General features: G+C 47.3%; 1 protein-coding gene across 5 annotated transcripts in view; it reads right to left on the reverse strand.

The window, feature by feature from the left end:
• The window catches only part of GDPD5 (glycerophosphodiester phosphodiesterase domain containing 5), a 142,526-nt gene that overhangs the window by 71,559 nt on the left and 53,420 nt on the right, over positions 1-17,547 (reverse strand). For all 5 annotated transcript variants that reach the window (XM_066620697.1, XM_066620699.1, XM_066620694.1 and 2 more), the window contains exon 2: positions 10,226-10,400. In XM_066620697.1, coding sequence (XP_066476794.1) covers positions 10,226-10,342 — 117 coding nt within the window. In that variant the 5' untranslated portion in view covers positions 10,343-10,400. The remainder of the gene's footprint in view (positions 1-10,225; positions 10,401-17,547) is intronic.

Here is a 17,547-nt window from a genome sequence, read left to right on the forward strand (position 1 = left end):
TTTCCAATTGTGCAACCACTTTTGATTTCATAATATGCTGACAGTTTATCAAAATCTGTTTCTGCCCAACATCTTATAACCAGTGCTTTAGAAATAACATTTTCCTCTTGCTCTCCAAGTAGGCAGCATTTCCTGCTAAACAAAAGGAGTCTATTAAGAAGAACAAAGCTGGCTGTGGAGAAAATGCATGAACATATATAATGAATGCATCTTACCTATATAAAAGTGTTTGATAAGACCTGGGAGAGGGAAAAATAGCTTGATTTACATAAAAAGCGAACAAAGCCTCAAATGTGACCATAAAGCTTAGAGGATATTTACTGCTGGAAGGTGACAAGCAAAGGGAAAGTGTTCTAGGCTTTTTGCCTATGCACAAGCCATCCATTTTCATATCTCTGTTGCAAGCAGTTCATTGCCATGCAAAAGGCATCCGGTCATCCCTTCCCCATCATCCCCTTCACCCTGGTTTCCGCCACTCAACTAAAATAGGTGGAACAGCTGCCAAAATATTTTTGGAAGCCAAGCGATGTTCTCCGCTGTAAAAATATGCACATAATATTCCTCATCAACATTAGAATGGCATTTTTAGGGCAGAGAGTGAAGGCTGTGCTTTTCACAAAAAGCAGGGGTTACAAAGTAGGTCTGATTTTTTTTTTTAAAAAACCAGGCTCATAGATCATCTCTTCACCTGGTTACTTGCAGCAAGTATGAAGCACCTCAGCTGACCAGCCAAGGAAACTTTTGCTGGTTGGAAGGCAGCCTATCACGCTTTCAGGGTGTGAGCACACCACAAAAGACCACACAGCTGCCGTGGAGAAAATCATTTACTTGCAAGGCTATTTCATTAGACCAATTTGACCTGGGGTGGTACAGTTGTAAACGTGTTTGAACGTGATCTTCCTCCACCAGCAGAGGATGAGAGGCAGACAATTTGTTACTGCAGACAGTAGCCCTAGAAACAGGGTCAAGGAACCCAGAACAGTTTTTCAGTGATTTTCAGCTGCTGTGCTCCAAACTCCCATGGCATACTGTGGAACTTATCAAGTTATTTGATTTTTCTCTGTAAACCGCTTTGTGAACTTTTAGTTGAAAAGCGGTATGTAAATACTGTTAATAATGTTAATAATAATAACATGGTGTTTGCACGTTTGATGAGAACCCCCTCTACCCCCTCACCCAAGGTATTGAATAACACAGGGCCCAAGGCAGCGCCCTGAGGCACCCCACCTGTCACATCCTTCCAGGGCATGGAGGAGCCACTGACAAATACTCTAAGGTCAGTCCATGGGTCACCCAGGGATCCACAGAGGAGCAGATATGAGAGAAGGTGCTAGTAGGGGATACCTTTGGGCCTGGAAAATCTGAATTGCCCATAGGCAGTTCCAGGATTGTTTCTGCCACCTGGTGGTGACCAGGGAGGGCTCAGGTGTCCATTAAACAGAACAGAGAAACACAAGGACGTAACAGTTCAGCTCTTCCTTCACTGCACTTCACAGCAGATGCTGCTGCCTTAAACAGGGTCAGGTCATTTGGTCCACTTTACTCAGTACTGCCCTTTCTGACCGGCAGCAAATCTCTGTTCAAGGCCTTGTTGCCTTGACATCCACCAAAATTGAGTGTTGGGAGAGTTAGAACAGACAAAAGAAAATATTTCTTTACTCATCGTGTGGTTGGTCTGTGGAACTCCTTGCCTCAGGATGTGGTGATGGCGTCTGGCCTGGACACCTTTAAAAGGGGATTGGACAAGTTTCTGGAGGAAAAATCCATTATGGGTCACAAGCTGTGATGTGTATGTGCAACCTCCTGATTTTAGAAATGGGTTATGTCAGAATGCCAGATGCAAGGGAGGGCACCAGGATGAGGTCTCTTGTTATCAGGTGTGCTCCCTGGGGCATTTGGTGGGCCGCTGTGAGATAAAGGAAGCTGGACTAGATGGGCCTATGGCCTGATCCAGTGGGGCTGTTCTTATGTTGTTATGACACCCTTTTAACTGCAATACCTGCAACTGAAACTAGGACCATGCAAAAGTAGATGCTCAGCCACTGAGAAATGCCCCTCTCAGTGGGCAAGGAAATCAGCCAGAGAAGAGAGACAGAATTACTAACAGAGCAAGCGACCACCTTGATTCCCCAGAGCTGCCAGCACCATGCAAAGACCAGAAAGCCAATTAGCACAGCAAGGGGTTTCAGAGGCCTAATTTAATGCAAGATACACCACCTCCTGCAAGGAACTGGCTTCTTAAGCTGGCATTCAAACTGCCACCTCTAGACTTCCCTGTGCTTTGGAACTTCTCAGGAAGGGAGGCAGTTTACAGGGGCGGCTATTTTTCCTTCTGTTCCGCTGCTTCATTATTGCTGAAGTCCTCTTTTTCCCCATAAAACGAATAGCTACCATTCATGTCTATGGGAAGAAACATGCCACAGTTGGTGACAACCTGTTTTCTACTTCAAAAGTGCCTGGCATGGCCTATGCTAGCAGGCTCCCTTGTGGGTGATGCATCTCCCCAAATCTGCCAGAAAATAAACTACCAACAGGGACATCTGGTGGGTGGGGAGGCAGGTGAGGCAGAGCCTCCCCACCAGAGTCCTTTGAAAAGCACTACTGCTGTATAAGGTAGATGCACTCCAAGCATGGGTTAAGTGTGCTTGAGCAACTTACACAGTCACAGCGCTTTTCAAAAGACTCTAGAGGGGAGGCTCTGCCTCATCTGCCTCCCCACCCACTGCACCCATCACTCAGAAATTCTGTCCCATCTTCCTTCTTTCCCTCCAACCCTAAGCAAGTACAAGAATTAGTGTTTCAGGAGGGGGGAGGGATGAAGAGAGCACACAGTGGAATTTCCTCAAATGGCAATTTGCGCGCACAATTGCTGTGAAAAACAAGACATGTTTTCTTTCCTGCTCCAAAGCCTAGAACTACTTTTGCAGCAGAAGGCCAGAGGGAATCCTGGCATTTTCACACATTGGTCTTGTATCAAACAGCAACAGATCCCAACACTGCCGCAAGCTGTCTTCACAAATCCTTGAAAAGCTGACACTGCAGCCGCGATACCTTCCCAGGAGGGAGAGAAGGAGCAGAAACTGTCACTCCGAAAACCTGAAGACCTAACACAGGGCCAAAGTAACAAAAGCCGGAGCTTTCAAAAATGGTGAATGAAAAAAAAAATCTGCTTCTCGCTTGAGTGGCAGGTTTTGGCAGCAGGTTAGAAGGATAGGGCAGTGGAAGACTTGGGGTGAAAGGTTCCCAAAATCCACCACCTCCTTAGACTGCCTCATAAGCTGCCACTGATGTATGAGAGATGGCCAGTGTGGACACACTCCAAGGCCAATGATCTGCAGCAGCTACTATCAACCTTTTCCATCTCACGGCACACTGAGAAGGCACTAAAATCGTCAAGGCACACCCTCCGTTTTTTGACAATTTGACTGCTAACCAGGGGTTGACTCCCCCAACCACCCTACTAATATATGAACCTCCCCCAAACTCCAACAGCACACCTGCCGACCATTCCCAGCACACCAATGCGCCATGGCACAGTGGTTGAAAAAACGCTGATCTATAGGGTGCAGGCCTCGAGGGAAGTCTTTGCCCTTTGTAAGATTTCCATATATGCTTTGGTATGACTACACTTACAGGGGCTGAACCATTCATGCATTATGCTTGTAGCTGATGGCCCAGGCCAATCTTAAACATGCAACACTGGTCAACACACAACAAGTAAATGCACTTAACCCATTTTTGCCCGGCCCACATGTGTACGCATTTGATCCCTGTTGTGTATATGCAACATTGGGAAGAAATGGTTTAAACACAATTTTTCTGAAGCCCTTGTAGCATATAACAGAGGCCAGCAGAATGTAGAAACTGGTACATCTCCGAGTGACTTGCAGGACGATCAGTAAGAGTTTCTCGTTTTGCCTCCCCCTCCCTTTTTTTTTTTTTTTTTAACACACACACACACACACACACACACAAAAGAATGGCTTTGTGTTTTATATTAAGTGGTTGGAATCCCTGATCTTTAGTAATTCAGGTGCTTGCATAGATACAGGTCATCCCAATCAGATTGTGGCATCAAAGGGCAGGCAGGTTCACCACTGGTTGAAGGCCCAAATAGGTTGACTTCAAACTCTCAAACAAACTCTCAAAAGCAGCAGCAACTGTTACCCTGCAGATTGCTGATCCTGTCTAGTTTTGGAAGCTAAGCAGGGTCAGGCCTGGTTAGTACTTGGATGGGAGACCGCCTGGGAATACCAGGTGCTGTAGGTTTATACCGTAGTCTTTCGAGACTGAAGGTTGTCAACCAAACTCTCAAAAGCATTGTAGGTGGCAACACCCAAAGCACCATTCACAGGCAGGCAGGTGGGGGCCCAGTGTGGAGTCCACAGAAGGGCTTGTTCCCAGGGCCTGCAAGCAACCTGGTGCCAACATTCTCCCAGTGTAAGAGTCATCGGATGCACCTGATCCCACTGCCTGAGCCTCAATTTAGCATCTAGCGCCATCCACCGTTGCAGCCACTGGTGAACATCCAGGTTTGAGGGGGGGAAACACAACACAGACCCTGCAAGCCTGAAGCTTGCCCACATCAGTAGGGTAAAATCAGGCCCAGCATTGACCTCGGAGACCACTGCAGAGCTTTCCCAGGATTCTCTCGTGCCAGAGAGGGTCAAACTCAAGTTCTGATCACCGCTATGGCACTGTGGCAACTATTACTATGATCACCGTTTGCTTTCTGAGGAAGCTGTCCTAACTGTGGCATTACCAGCATATTTGCTCCCCCCATTTTTTCCTGAGCCACATCCCTCCTTTTCTTCCCAGGATCATTCACTAGGAACCTTGCACTCTGCTTTGTTTAAGGCAGTGGTTCGCAAACTTTTAGCACCGAGACCCACTTTTTAGAATGAGAATCTGTCAGGACCCACCGGAAGTAATGTCATGAGCAGAAGTGACATCATCGAGCAGGAAAAATTTTTTACAATCCTAGGCTGCAATCCTACCCAGGAATAAATTCCATTTACTATCACTGATTAAAAGCATATACACAGTAGCCTGTAAAAATATAGATCTGTAATATTTCCCCAAATGCAGTCAAGCATGGAAGCATCAAGTCTACTATATTCAAAATAAAATATCGAAATGAAAGGGGACCCACCTGAAATTGGCTCGTGACCCACCCAGTGGGTCCGAACCCACAGTTTGAGAAACACTGGTTTAAGGGATTGGTTTACATGAGCTTCTGCAAGGAGAAGTAAATGCAGAAGCGGAGAAAATACCTGAAGAATTCTGTATGGTGTCTAATGGGAAAAAGCCTCTTCGAAACGAAAGTCATTCACTCTTGTCAAGAACACAGCTCAATTAGGAGGAGTTTAAAAGGCCAGTTAAGCTTCTAGTTGCTTCCGCTGGAAACTACATGTGCTGCGATTACTCACTGCTGGTGATAACTCAGGCTCTGATTCACAAGAGTCACTACAAGTTTTTGTTGCTCAGATGCCTAATTTACGATCTACAACACCTGCCACCGAAGCAGAAGGCAGAGCAAGAAAAAGGGAAGACAGAGAAAACTACACAGCATTTGATTGTTTCTTTTAGGCTCCCCCCATTTTTTCTTGGGAGAAAACATTCAGGGAACCCTTTTCAACCACAGTTCTGGCTATAAGGGATGTCCAGAACATTTATTGATCCAAAGGAAAACATCAAATACTGCAAACTGCAGCCGCACAAGGAATATCCCACAGACGTGTGCAGTTTTGTCTCTGGTAAGCAAGTTTGAAAGGCTTTTGAAACCTACAAGACCTGTTTGCGCAAAGGCAACAACAGAGGCACAAGGCATATCTCCCAGTCTAAGAGGAATCCAACCTCTTAAAGAGAAGCTAATGAACTACCTGTATCAACTGAAAGCCTGCAGAGGTGGACCTCTCCGGTTACATTTGAGAGCTGTGCAATAAACAAAGCACCGATTGAAAGGCCCTGCGAGACAACAACATCCTCTGTTGCCAGTCATAGAGAAATATGAGCCAGCAAGTGCAAGGATATTCGCTGAAACTACCTGACTAATGGTGCCCAGATACTGAAGGACGAAACTTTCCAGGTCAAGGCCACAAGACATATCGGAGGCAAAGAACTCTTGAGAGAGGGGCTGTACTTGGGAGAGAGCAGGGAGGAGTTGGTTAATGTGCCTGTCAACCTAGCGCTAGACAAGCACTGCTGGAAATTATGCAGCAGGGAAGTGAGCCTGAAGTAGATGCCAAGACATTTGCATTTTTACACAGCAACAGCTGAAAATCATCCTCTGCACCAGACAAAACCGGCAATGTGCAATGCTCTAAGAGAGAGAATCATGAACCATTGGCACACAGCAGTGTCTGCCTGAACCCCAGGGCTCAGAGGCTCGGCGTTAGTCAAGACAGCTTCTCCTAGATGGGGTTTCACTCTGGACCTGGTGCCCGAATCGGCACAACCTCCATTCCCATGTTTTCCTGGACCAGGACCAGCCATGATGGAAGACCTATGGCTTCTCCCCCGCTGCCCCCACCTCCAGCTACTCCAGTGGTATGACAGGATAGCTATCCTGCCTGATTTCATGAACTGTCACTTATGAGGGCAGGAAGACTCAGAAGATCAAGCATGGAAGCAGAAGATCACATCGTGCATCTTGTCATGTCAGGCTTTGATTTGCCTTTGAACCAAGCTGCAGCTGGGTTCAACCTGCAGAGCAAGCAGGTGTGGATCAGAGAGGCCACAGGCAGCAGGCAGGGCCAAGGGAGGTTAAGAACATAAGAAGAGCCCCAGAAGAGCTGGATCAAGCCATAGGCCCATCTAGTCCAGCTTCCTGTATCTCACAGTGGCCCACCAAATGCCCCAAGGAGCACACCAGACAACAAGAGACCTGCATCCTGGTGCCCTCCCTTGCATCTGGCATTCTGAGGTAGCCCACTTCTAAAATCAGGAGGTTGCACATTGCACATCATGGCTTTGGGTGGCTTGGTAGTTAACACATCATGGTTTGGGTAGTTAAGGATCAGAAATTCACAGAAAGTTAGAAGGCATAGTCAGAACGGGGCTGGGCAGGATACTGAAGGAGGCATGTTGAGGCAACATGGGGGCAAGGAAGGGGGTCTATTGTTATGCCAGATGCTTGGACTGAGAAATTTGGGCCTTCAGCAAGCAGTCTACAGAGCTACATAGGTTCCTACAGGCTTCTCAGGTCACCTGGGCAGGTGAGTAGAAGCATCGGTTCTGGGCATTGTGGGGGGGGGGGGTTTTGAAGTGCAAGAGAGATCAGACCAGCAGCCATCACAGAGATGTCCTGGAGGCACAAGAGGCTAGTAATGAAAAGTAAGTGAATATGGAGTGGAAACTCCAAGGTCTGCACAACACCGCCAGATTTGTGCAGCAATTTATACAGCCTGCTTGGGATCTGCTACCTAAAGGCACACCTCCTTCCAACATGAACTTGACTGCTCTGCATCCCTTTTCACCCTGTGATGCAGAGGGTGGGGATGCGGAATAGGATCTTGTCATCAGCTGCAAGCAAATTGTGGAAACATCTGCCTTGGGGGCAATCCAGCAGACCACCTTGTTGATCCCGCTCAGGCAGTGGGTCAAAACAACCTTGTCCCAACAAGAGTTCCATGAAACACAGGCTGGTGGTCTGGCTTCTGCTTTGGCAGCTGTCTGGTTTTTGCTGCTGCCACTGCTGCGCTGTTCATTTGCAAGTTGTTTTTGCAGCATGGTATTTTTGATGGCAAGCTGCCTTGAGGATCCCATTGGGATGGAAAATGTGAGGCATGGAAATATTTCTAAATAAACAAATTAACGAAGGGGAGGGAGACTGGTGGAAACCTGCTTAGACACAAGGAGAGCTCATTCTTTTTCTGATCAGTCCAACAGTCCTCCTACTGCACCCCAACAGCAGAAGTCACTCTTGTGGCCGCTGAGGTGCCTCCTTCCTCATGTACAAAGTGGGCACACATCTTACAAACTCAAGCTTCACAAGAGACTGCAGCACACCACAGGAAGAGGCTGACATCTGTGTCTCAAGTGTCCAGGAGCACATAGCAAGCCAGAAGGTTAGCTACACTTGCATAATGTGTGCCCGGACCTTTCCCCAAAACAGAACACACACCCCAAAGCCAGCAATGGAGGAAGGAGTTTGGAGAGCAGTTCACTGTTGGAAATGTGTGCAGCTTAGTTGCTCTGGAATGCATCGATACAGGATCATCAGTCCACAGAGAGCCTTACAGGGGTTTCTAAACCAAAGAGAACATTCCTCTGCTCCAAGCAGTTTACAACCTAAAAGCCAAGTGTGTGAAAGGTGCACAGTCAGGTATAAAGGCAAGTACATTCAGTCACAAGGCTTGGTTTCAGTGGAGGATGTAGTGAGGGATTGAGGGTCACAGGGTTTACATATGGAAAAGCAAGCTTTCCCAGAGAAATCTGATGGGAGAGAGCTCCAACTGAGACATTTAGGACTGTTATTTTTAAAGCAAGACTTCATGAACTCCAAGCAGTCATCTCTTTACACTCACAACTGCATGCCCGCCATCCTATCCAACACCATTGCCTACTCCCCAGGGCTGCCAATGAGGTCAGGATCAAGAAAGAGGATTTTTAAGCAGCCTCCGTGGTCTAGAAAACAAGACTTTAATGCACAGGCTGCGGCTATTGCGCAGTAACGCTTTCTCTCCGGCCATCAATCAACAGTCTCATAGCACAAAAATGTGAGCTAGGCCATTTATTTGCCAATACCTAGAAATATTAATTGGATTTCAAAGGACAACTAGACAGAAACTCTTTTGTGAACAGGAGTTAGGAGGAAGGGGAGACAAGAATCTTCATACCGACTGGGCTGACAAAGCCGTAAGAGTTTTGTAGTTCCTACTCCTCCTAAGGTATATCTTATACAGAGGAAGTCTTCCTTCCTCCCTTGCTGTACTCTGCAAAAGTTACAAGAAACTTATAATCATTCCAGGGATCTTCCCCCTCTACCTAATGCTTTGCATGGAACTCAATGTCTCATTTTCACACAAATCCTTCAGACAACAGATACGCACTTACAGCCCAATTCTGAGCTGCCCATTGCACCAGGACTGCCACAGTGCCAAAACAGCTGCTGCAACATCCTCTATGCAACAGGGCAGCCGCCAGCAGCTCCTCAGGGGAAGGGAACTTTCATCCCCTTCCCCCGGGCAAGGCAAGTAGCCCTGCAATGGGATTACTCGATTCTGCGGCAAATCTTGGGCTGCTGTAGAATCAAGAGCCTCCATGTCAGGTCCACAGCCTGATACAGAAGATCTGGATGCAGAGGGCTGGAACTCTGCCGGTTCTACCTCCCTTCCACCCTGCTCCCTCCTCCCAGGACACCACCTCTCCACCCTCCTCTGCCCCAGCATGGTGCCTCCTCCTCACCTCCCCCTACACCCCCACATATCACTCCACTGCCCAGCGGTTCAGGCGATCGCAGAGTGGTGGGGCAACAGCAGTCCACCAGCACTAGCCCAGCACCAACGCCGGGGGCTGCAGAGGTCCTTAGGGCATGTTTGCGACAATGCGCGCTGGCGGTAAGCTGGCACGCATTGCCTAGAATTGGGCCCTTCGTCTGCATAGATACAAAAGAAGTAGTGCTTTGGCAAAATACTAGCTACGATGGCCAAACAGAGCCTCCTTGTACAGAGGCAGTATACCACTGAATATCAGATAAGAATAAAAACCAGTGATTCACAGTTCTGCAAGCAAAGACACCAATAAATAAACCCAACAATAGTAACAGAGCCGCAGGTAATTCCTTTTCTTTTGCCTAGCAATCCAATTTTTGGGCAGGGTTCTCAGCTTCTCACATTCTAGGCCAGGGGTGCCAAACATAAGGGCCAGGGGCCAGATGCGGCCCCCAGAAGCTTTTTATCCAGCCCTCAGCCTCTCAGCTGATGCTGAAATGGCAGCCCACATGGAAATGGGGCTTTCCCAAATCTTGAAAAATGATCAAGTTTTGCGCACTTTCTCTTCCGTCATTTGCAGTTAATGAGTTTCTATATGAGAACAGGGTCTGATTTCTGGCCATTAGCTGCTTAATGATGTCACTTTCTGCTTAATGACATCACTTCCGGCCCTCAGCTGGAGCCCTGAATGCTAACTTCAGCCCTCTGTATGAAACGAGTTTGACACCCGTGTTCCAGGCACCTTTTACCTATCCAAGAGTGACAGCAGCAAGGCTGTTCGGACTACTCACCTTTGTGGTGTCATCATGTGACCGCTGGTATCGCTTCCAGCGGCAACCATAAATCCCCGTCAGGCATGACAAACACAACTGTGGCTCGTAGTACTGCAGGGGTTGGTGTTTAACCATGCTCTTCCAGGCTTGTCACCAGCAGACTCTCAGAAATCCATCAGGCCTTGGGAGCGTCCTGCAAGAAATAAGAAGTTGCAGGGAGGATTAGGTGCGATAAGGAGTCATTTTTGACCATTATTCTCAGCATGCACCTCCCCGTCTCCAACACAGAAGTGGGGAGATGGCATCCAACAGTTGACAGCCAGTTGCTTTCTGGTGGCCCACAAGCAGCCCACCAAATCAACAGTGAACTGCCCACTGTTCATCTCCAACATCTGGCACTCTTCGCTGTACTACCACTTAGCATGGGTACCCCATTTGGCCATCACAACCAAGTGTCACAGAACAGCACTGCTTGGCTGAGGACATACCGACATGAACCTACACACAGGCGCCAGCAGGTTCCAGCATTGCTAAGCCAAGGTCAGAAGACCCACTGGCAAACCCCTGAGGAAGGTGTATTTGGGGGCAGCTCTTGAGCAACCTTCCTTCCACCTGGCTGCAGAGATTCAAGTCGCAACCTCCCACTAGGCATTCCCCCCCCCCTCCAGGTTAGGAGGTTGCCAAATGCTGAGGCTCACAAGTGCCTTTGAACTTGCCAATCCGCAGCTTGGAATAGTGCAGAACCAGGCAGGATGTTTGAAGCCTGGACTACAGTTCATGGAGGACCAAATGCTTAGGGGACAAAAGATGGTGCACCAGCTTAGCCATGCATCCATCCACTGGCTACACCCCCGGGTAGTGGTGTAGTTAAGGGGGGCAGGGGGAACATCATTGCCTCAGGTATGATGTCTTGAAGGGGTGCCAACCCACACCCCCAATGGTAGATCAGAGGCAAAAAAAAGTGGCATTCTGAGGCTCAGGGAAGTGGTTCACAGTCTCCCCAGGCCTTGGAAGTTCTCCTGGAAGTCTTACAAAGGCACTTCTGGTTTTCATGGCTTCCCCACACCTCAGACCACGTCCCAGATAGGACGGGACACGAGCGAAGGTGTTGATTTTGTAGTACGGCGTGTTAATTTTTGTGCCCCCAGGCGCCAGATGGCTTAGCTATGCCACTGGCCCCAGGCATCCTTATTTCAACACTTGGCCACAGAGGGAACAAACATGGACAGAAATTCTCCCCAGAGCTGAGAGCCCCTCTAGCACACTACCGTCTGTGGCCACCCTCACATATGAGCCCTCAACAGGTTTAAGATCTGAAGAGGGCCATTATAATAAATCTGCCTTGTAAGAAAAATCTATTTTAGTTCTACTGGGGGGGAGGGGAGATCGGGTCTAATCTGCTTGCAGGTTTGTTGCAACCTCAGTTGCTAAATCAAGAGATCAAAATATTCAAATCTCAAACCAGGTGGAAAGAATCACCCCCAATTCTGTCTTTGAGATCTCTTGGCAGAGCTGACCGGGTTGCCAAACCAACCAAATCCGCCCCATCAGCCAAAGCATTTCAAAGCTCACACTTGGCTCAATAATGAAGCCTATTTGGCACCACTCTCCAGATGCTTAATTCTGTCTTTTGGCCAGAGAGGAGGGAGGTGACAGTTCTAGGAAACAATGTTTGAGGTGTGACACTTCCTTTTGGCACCCTCACAGCATCCTGGAAGTTTACTAGGTCAGGCCATGTGCAAGAGGCCTGAAAGTCAGACTGGGATTGGATGTCACCACTGTAGCAAGATTATCCCCAAAGGGGCTTTTCTGTCACAGACCTTGCCTACATGAATTTGCCTAACCTCCACTAACCAGGCCAGTGAAAACAAAATCCACACCTTTATTTTGTGTCCTGTGAAGAAGGAAGTTATTGCTCTTGGCACGCATATAGTGTTTTTCAATGCTGAATGGCCTTTGCATACATTCTCGTGTTACGATTCTTACAACCACTCTGCAAGATGGGTTAACTTTATTATACCCATACTACAGACAGGAACAGAGATCAAGAGGGAGCAGCTAGCTTCAGGCCAGTCAGTACAGTCAGTTCTCTTTACAGGCAAATTCACTATCTGCAAATTCACTTATCTGCAAGGGACAGAATTGCTACCTTCTCTCATTATCCGAACCTCTGTTGTCCCTATCCGCAATGCAAGAGCTTCCAGAGGCTGCAGGGACCTTCACAATGGAACCTGCAACCAGCACAGACGCCTTGAAAATGGCCAGTTTCCTCCAGAAGATCTCTGCAGCATTCAGAGATCTTCTGGCACTTCCTATTGCACTCTGCTGGTTCCCTCCCTGTTGGATTCTTCTTATGGCAGGGAAGGTACTCCTTCCCCACCCCCAGGGTACCCCTTGCACCTAACTCCATGGATCCCACAGGATCAATAGTTCATCATCTGCTAATCCACTACGGTTTCAAAGAAACTAACCAAGAGGATAATGAGAACTGTACATTCCTTGCAAAAGGCAAGATTTCTATACGTCTTTACTACATCTTTCCCCTCTGAAAAGTGCCCCAAAGCAGCCAACAATGAATTTAAAAAAAAACAAAAAAAACCACAGCATCATAAAAGTTAGCAACCAACACCAACTAAATCACACAATGATGGGGAAAGCAGAATGAAGCCATCACACAAAAGCACAACTTATCTTTTTACTGCAAGGAAAAAGGACTGCCCACCAGCGCCAGGGCCTATTCAGGTCTATCCACTCATGCAGGCTTCTGTTTTGCAGCAAACTGTTCCCCAAGTGCTCTCACATAGCCTCTTTTACCCTGGGGTCTTCTGGGATGATTCTTTCAAGAGCCAGTACACAAACCCACACATTAAGGGCTCCTCTATTACATCAAACCTGGCAAGGTCAAGCGTACAAATCTATGTGTTAAACATTTTCCGGCCAAAATCTTGCTCATACAGGCTGATGCTAGTCATCTACGGTCTAAAAGTGGTGAGAGGGGAACCAACTGCTGCAAAACTGCCCAGATATTCCCCCCAAGTAATTTTAACTCACTCTCTCATCTGCCTTGCCCTAAATCACAAACTAAACTTCACAAGGGAAATGGCATGATGTTGATGTTTCAGAACTAGCCAACACCCTGAACAACAGAAATTTCCACTCCATGCTCACCACATCCCTGGGGATCCTGTAGTTTTTTTGGAGTGCCACTCCCAGGCCCCTCTTCTGACAGTAGCCTCTGGGCCTTTGGCTCTATCCTGTAACTACCGTTTCCCAGGCCATTCGCTGCTCTGCCACAGGGGAACACAGTCTATGAATGATTCAGGCCTGGGCTGGTTAGCATTACATGTACAGAAATAAAACAGGGCGCAAGACAAGGGGAAATTAATTATTCACGTTTTGCAATGTGCACCAGCAAAAACGGGAGGGGAGAGAATGAGTGTGTGCCCCACACCATCCATCAATCCTGCCTTTAAGTGCTACATGCAACATCCTCTCCAAGAAGACACTGAAAGTTCATTTGAATGCTTGCTAATAAGCACGTCACTTAAGGAGCAAAGGGCAGCTTCACTCTCATTTTATGTTTGGCAGAAGTACTTACACCAGGGGTGCTCACACTTTTTTGGCTCGAGAGCTACTTTGAAACCTAGCAAGGCCCGGAGATCTACCAGAGTTTTTTTTACAATGTTTGCGCCATCATAATATATAACATTTATGTGTACAATGTATGTTGGTGTACCTTGAGCCCCACTGAGTATAACAGGACTTACTCCTGAGTAGACATGCCTAGGATTAGGCTGTGAGGCTGCAATCCTAGCCACACTTACCTGGGAGTAAGCCCCATTGAGTACAATGGGCCTTACTCCCGGCGTTTCCTCCCAGAGGCACCTGAAGGGGGGAGGGGGTCAGCACTCCGCGATCTACTCATTTTGCCTCGCGATCTACCGGGAGATCACGATCCACCTATCGAGCACCCCTGACTTACACCATCAGCAGATACCAACAATTGCAACAAAATGCCATCTGAGATGGGTGGCAAGCAGAGAGTCTAATAGACTGCACAAAAATGGGGTGGGGGAGGCACCATTCCAAGACGCAGCACATAATAATAATAATAATATAATATACAGTATTTATATACCGCCTTTCTTGGTCTTTATTCAAGACTTTATTCAAGGCGGTTTACACAGGCAGGCTTATTAAATCCATGCAGGGATTTTTACAAATTGAAAGAAGGTTCTCTCTTTCAAGAACCACCACATTCAAGATGTTACGCTCCGATCTGGTTTAACATTCTGGCCTCCATCCTCCCACGCTCCGAGCAGATGGAACAGCTCAGCTGCAGCTTGCCAGCTGCTTCAAGGTCGCACGGTGCCGGTGGCCTCGAACTGCCGACCTTGTGGATGTTAATCTTCAGGCAAATGGAGGCTCTACCCTCTAGACCAGACCTCCTGCCCATCCTCTGCTAGGTCCTCTCAGGACTTGGAAGGAGGGGAGAGAGTGCAGAGGTGCCAATGCAACAGTTCCCCAAATCCCGTCCCGAAATGGGATGTATTCAGGGCCACAAAATAGTCAATGGGAATGATCAAGAATGATACTGCATAGCCACACCTCTTCATCTGCAAACTCCACCCTGTGTTCTTTTGGAGGTAACACTCCAGTGTGACATAAGAACATCCCCGCTGGATCAGGCCATAGGCCCATCTAGTCCAGCTTCCTGCATCTCACAGCGGCCCACCAAATGCTTCAGGGAGCACACCAGACAACAAGAGACCTGCATCCTGGTGCCCTCCCTTGCATCTGGCATTCTGACGTAGCCCATTTCTAAAATCAGGAGGTAGCACATACACATCATAGCTTGTAACCCGTAATGGATTTTTCCTCCAGAAACTTGTCCAATCCCCTTTTAAAGGCACCCAGGCCAGATGCCGTCACCACATCCTGTGGCAATGAGTTCCACAGACCAACTGTGGCAAAGAGACAAGGGAGGATGCAGCAACATGCTCGAGTTTTACAGTCACTTGCAGGGCTTCCTGCATCAAAGTCTCAACCCAAACCAGAGCTCTCTTCTCCTCCTCCTTCTCCCTATTTACTCAAAAGCTATCCAATAGGCTCATCCTGTCAAGCATGTGAATGCCAGAAATTGGTTGTAAAACCCTCTCGCTGGCTCCTTCCACTTGTCCACTAATACACACATCTCACAAGCGAGAGAACTGCTTGCATAGCCACTGCCCTAAAAGGCACTCCCTTTCCTCTCCCCCGTTCCCGCCAGGGTCTGCTGCCTGAATGTTTTTAAGTGGCTGGGTCAGAGCCAAAATAAATTTTTACCACCACATCTCTGACTAAGCTGCGTTAGGAAAAACACACGACTCACAAAGAGAAGCAAAGTAGCTTCTGCGGTATTGATTAAATACCTCAGAGAACCACCAGAACCTTTCAAGATGCTCCTTGGACCCTTGCATCTTCCCCAGGTTTCCTGACCCTTCTTGACATCACAACTGCAATTGCAGGAGCAAGCCAAGAGTCACAGTTTTGTCACAAATTGGCTCATTTCCCTGAATTATTGTCATGTTTAATCAGCTTAGCTCTTCTATGGATTATTTATTAATAGTATGAATTTGTCCCGGCATCAATCTTCAGAAATTCCCATTAACAGGAGCTATGACAACAGGACCGGGAAGGGCCTCTGCCCAAAACCTGGAAGACTGCTGAGAGTCCAGAATGGGCAGTACCGGGAAAGACTGAGCAATGGTCTGACTCAGGAACTTTCTTCGAAGGACTTTTAAGAAGCAGCACCATCAGAAGGCAAATGGAGAAGTTTGCCTAGGGGAATATGTCAATATCCAAGTCATATGTCAAGGGCTCCCTGAGAGAGACACTATATATGGTGTCTGTTACATTAAGGTTCAATGCTATACAAATTTACCTTGAAGTCAATCCTACAGAGCCAACATATAGATGCTAGCACACCACCTTTTATATTTATCTGGCATATTTTTAATTCCATTGTTCAGTTTTTAAATACTGCAATTCCACTCAAGTGTACGGAATGAAATGAGACTGATCTTTAAATAAAAGCATACTAGATGGAAGGAGAAGAACAGCAAAGAAACAAAGCTGATTTTTTGTTGTGCACTGGCTCCCCAAGTTACAGGTGGATGCACTTGCACTTTTGTGCAAGCGCAGGACATCCTTCAATGGTGATTTTCACACAAGCCTTGTAGCGCTGGGTCAGCAAGAACCAGATGATTCGACTTAAGTACAGACCTTTGGCACCTCACCTGTTCCCAGTGCATCATCTCAGTGGGACTGTGTCATGACTCCTACACTTTAAAAATCTAACTACACGGTGTTCTGTGAAGCTCTTTCCAAACAGGTTTCTTTGCACCTGGCAGTACCCAGACATCCAGAACCTACAGGATGGAAAGAGCAGATCATTCAGGAAAGAATGTCCAATAAAGGGATGTGGGGCTGCTTTACAGGGTTGTTCGAAGGATGCCATCAAAATAACGCACATTAACAGTGCAATTTTAACCCAGGGTTAGGCCTGCACAAGTCACTTGTGCCGACCTGAAGGCATTACAAAGGTGCCATAAGACACATTTGTGTAAACTTCAGAGTCGGGGAGACCGGCCTTGTTTACAGATGGGACGGGACAGTAGGGGAGTGTTTAAAGAAAACTGACACACACTGGCAGCAGCTCTGATTCTTATTTTCTGCATCTGACATACGAGAATGTATCAAAAGGACTTGTGACTTGCACCTTCTCAAGTCACGAAAACACTCCAGGCAACTTGGAAAGTACCCGCGTTAGGACGTTTTTGACTCAAGTCACAGGGTCGGTGACTCGTGACTAGACTCAAGCCACGCTGGATTTGCCAATCCCTGCTTTGCGCTGAAGAAGGGGAAAGGCAGAGTAAACAGGTTCTAAAATAAATAGCTGCTGCTTAGCTTAGTTTTCAAATTGCTACCTTGATTTATTTCCCCGTCCCCCCTCCCCCGGTTTACTGTAGTAATGTATCTTCATTGTTTTTTCTGACTTGTTGTTGTAAACTATTTTGAAAGTCACCAAGACCAAAATGCAGGAAACAAACTGAGAGTGGACTTAAGTTGCCAAGGATTTTCTACTCCAACCAGCAGCAGTTCCCTGGCAGAAACTATATTCCATTCCTTGCAACCTCATCCTTTTTTTTATAACTGATGCCAAGGGTGGAACCTGAGCCCTCCTGCAGACAAAGCTGCACCAGTGAGAAAGGCTGCCTTCAGAAAAAAGCACATCAGATCAGGATACCCTGTGTAACCATTGCAACTTCAAAGCCACCATTTTCAACACAAAATCCATT

The sequence above is a fragment of the Tiliqua scincoides genome, chromosome 3, assembly GCF_035046505.1.
Source record: "Tiliqua scincoides isolate rTilSci1 chromosome 3, rTilSci1.hap2, whole genome shotgun sequence".
Taxonomy (NCBI): domain Eukaryota; kingdom Metazoa; phylum Chordata; class Lepidosauria; order Squamata; family Scincidae; genus Tiliqua; species Tiliqua scincoides.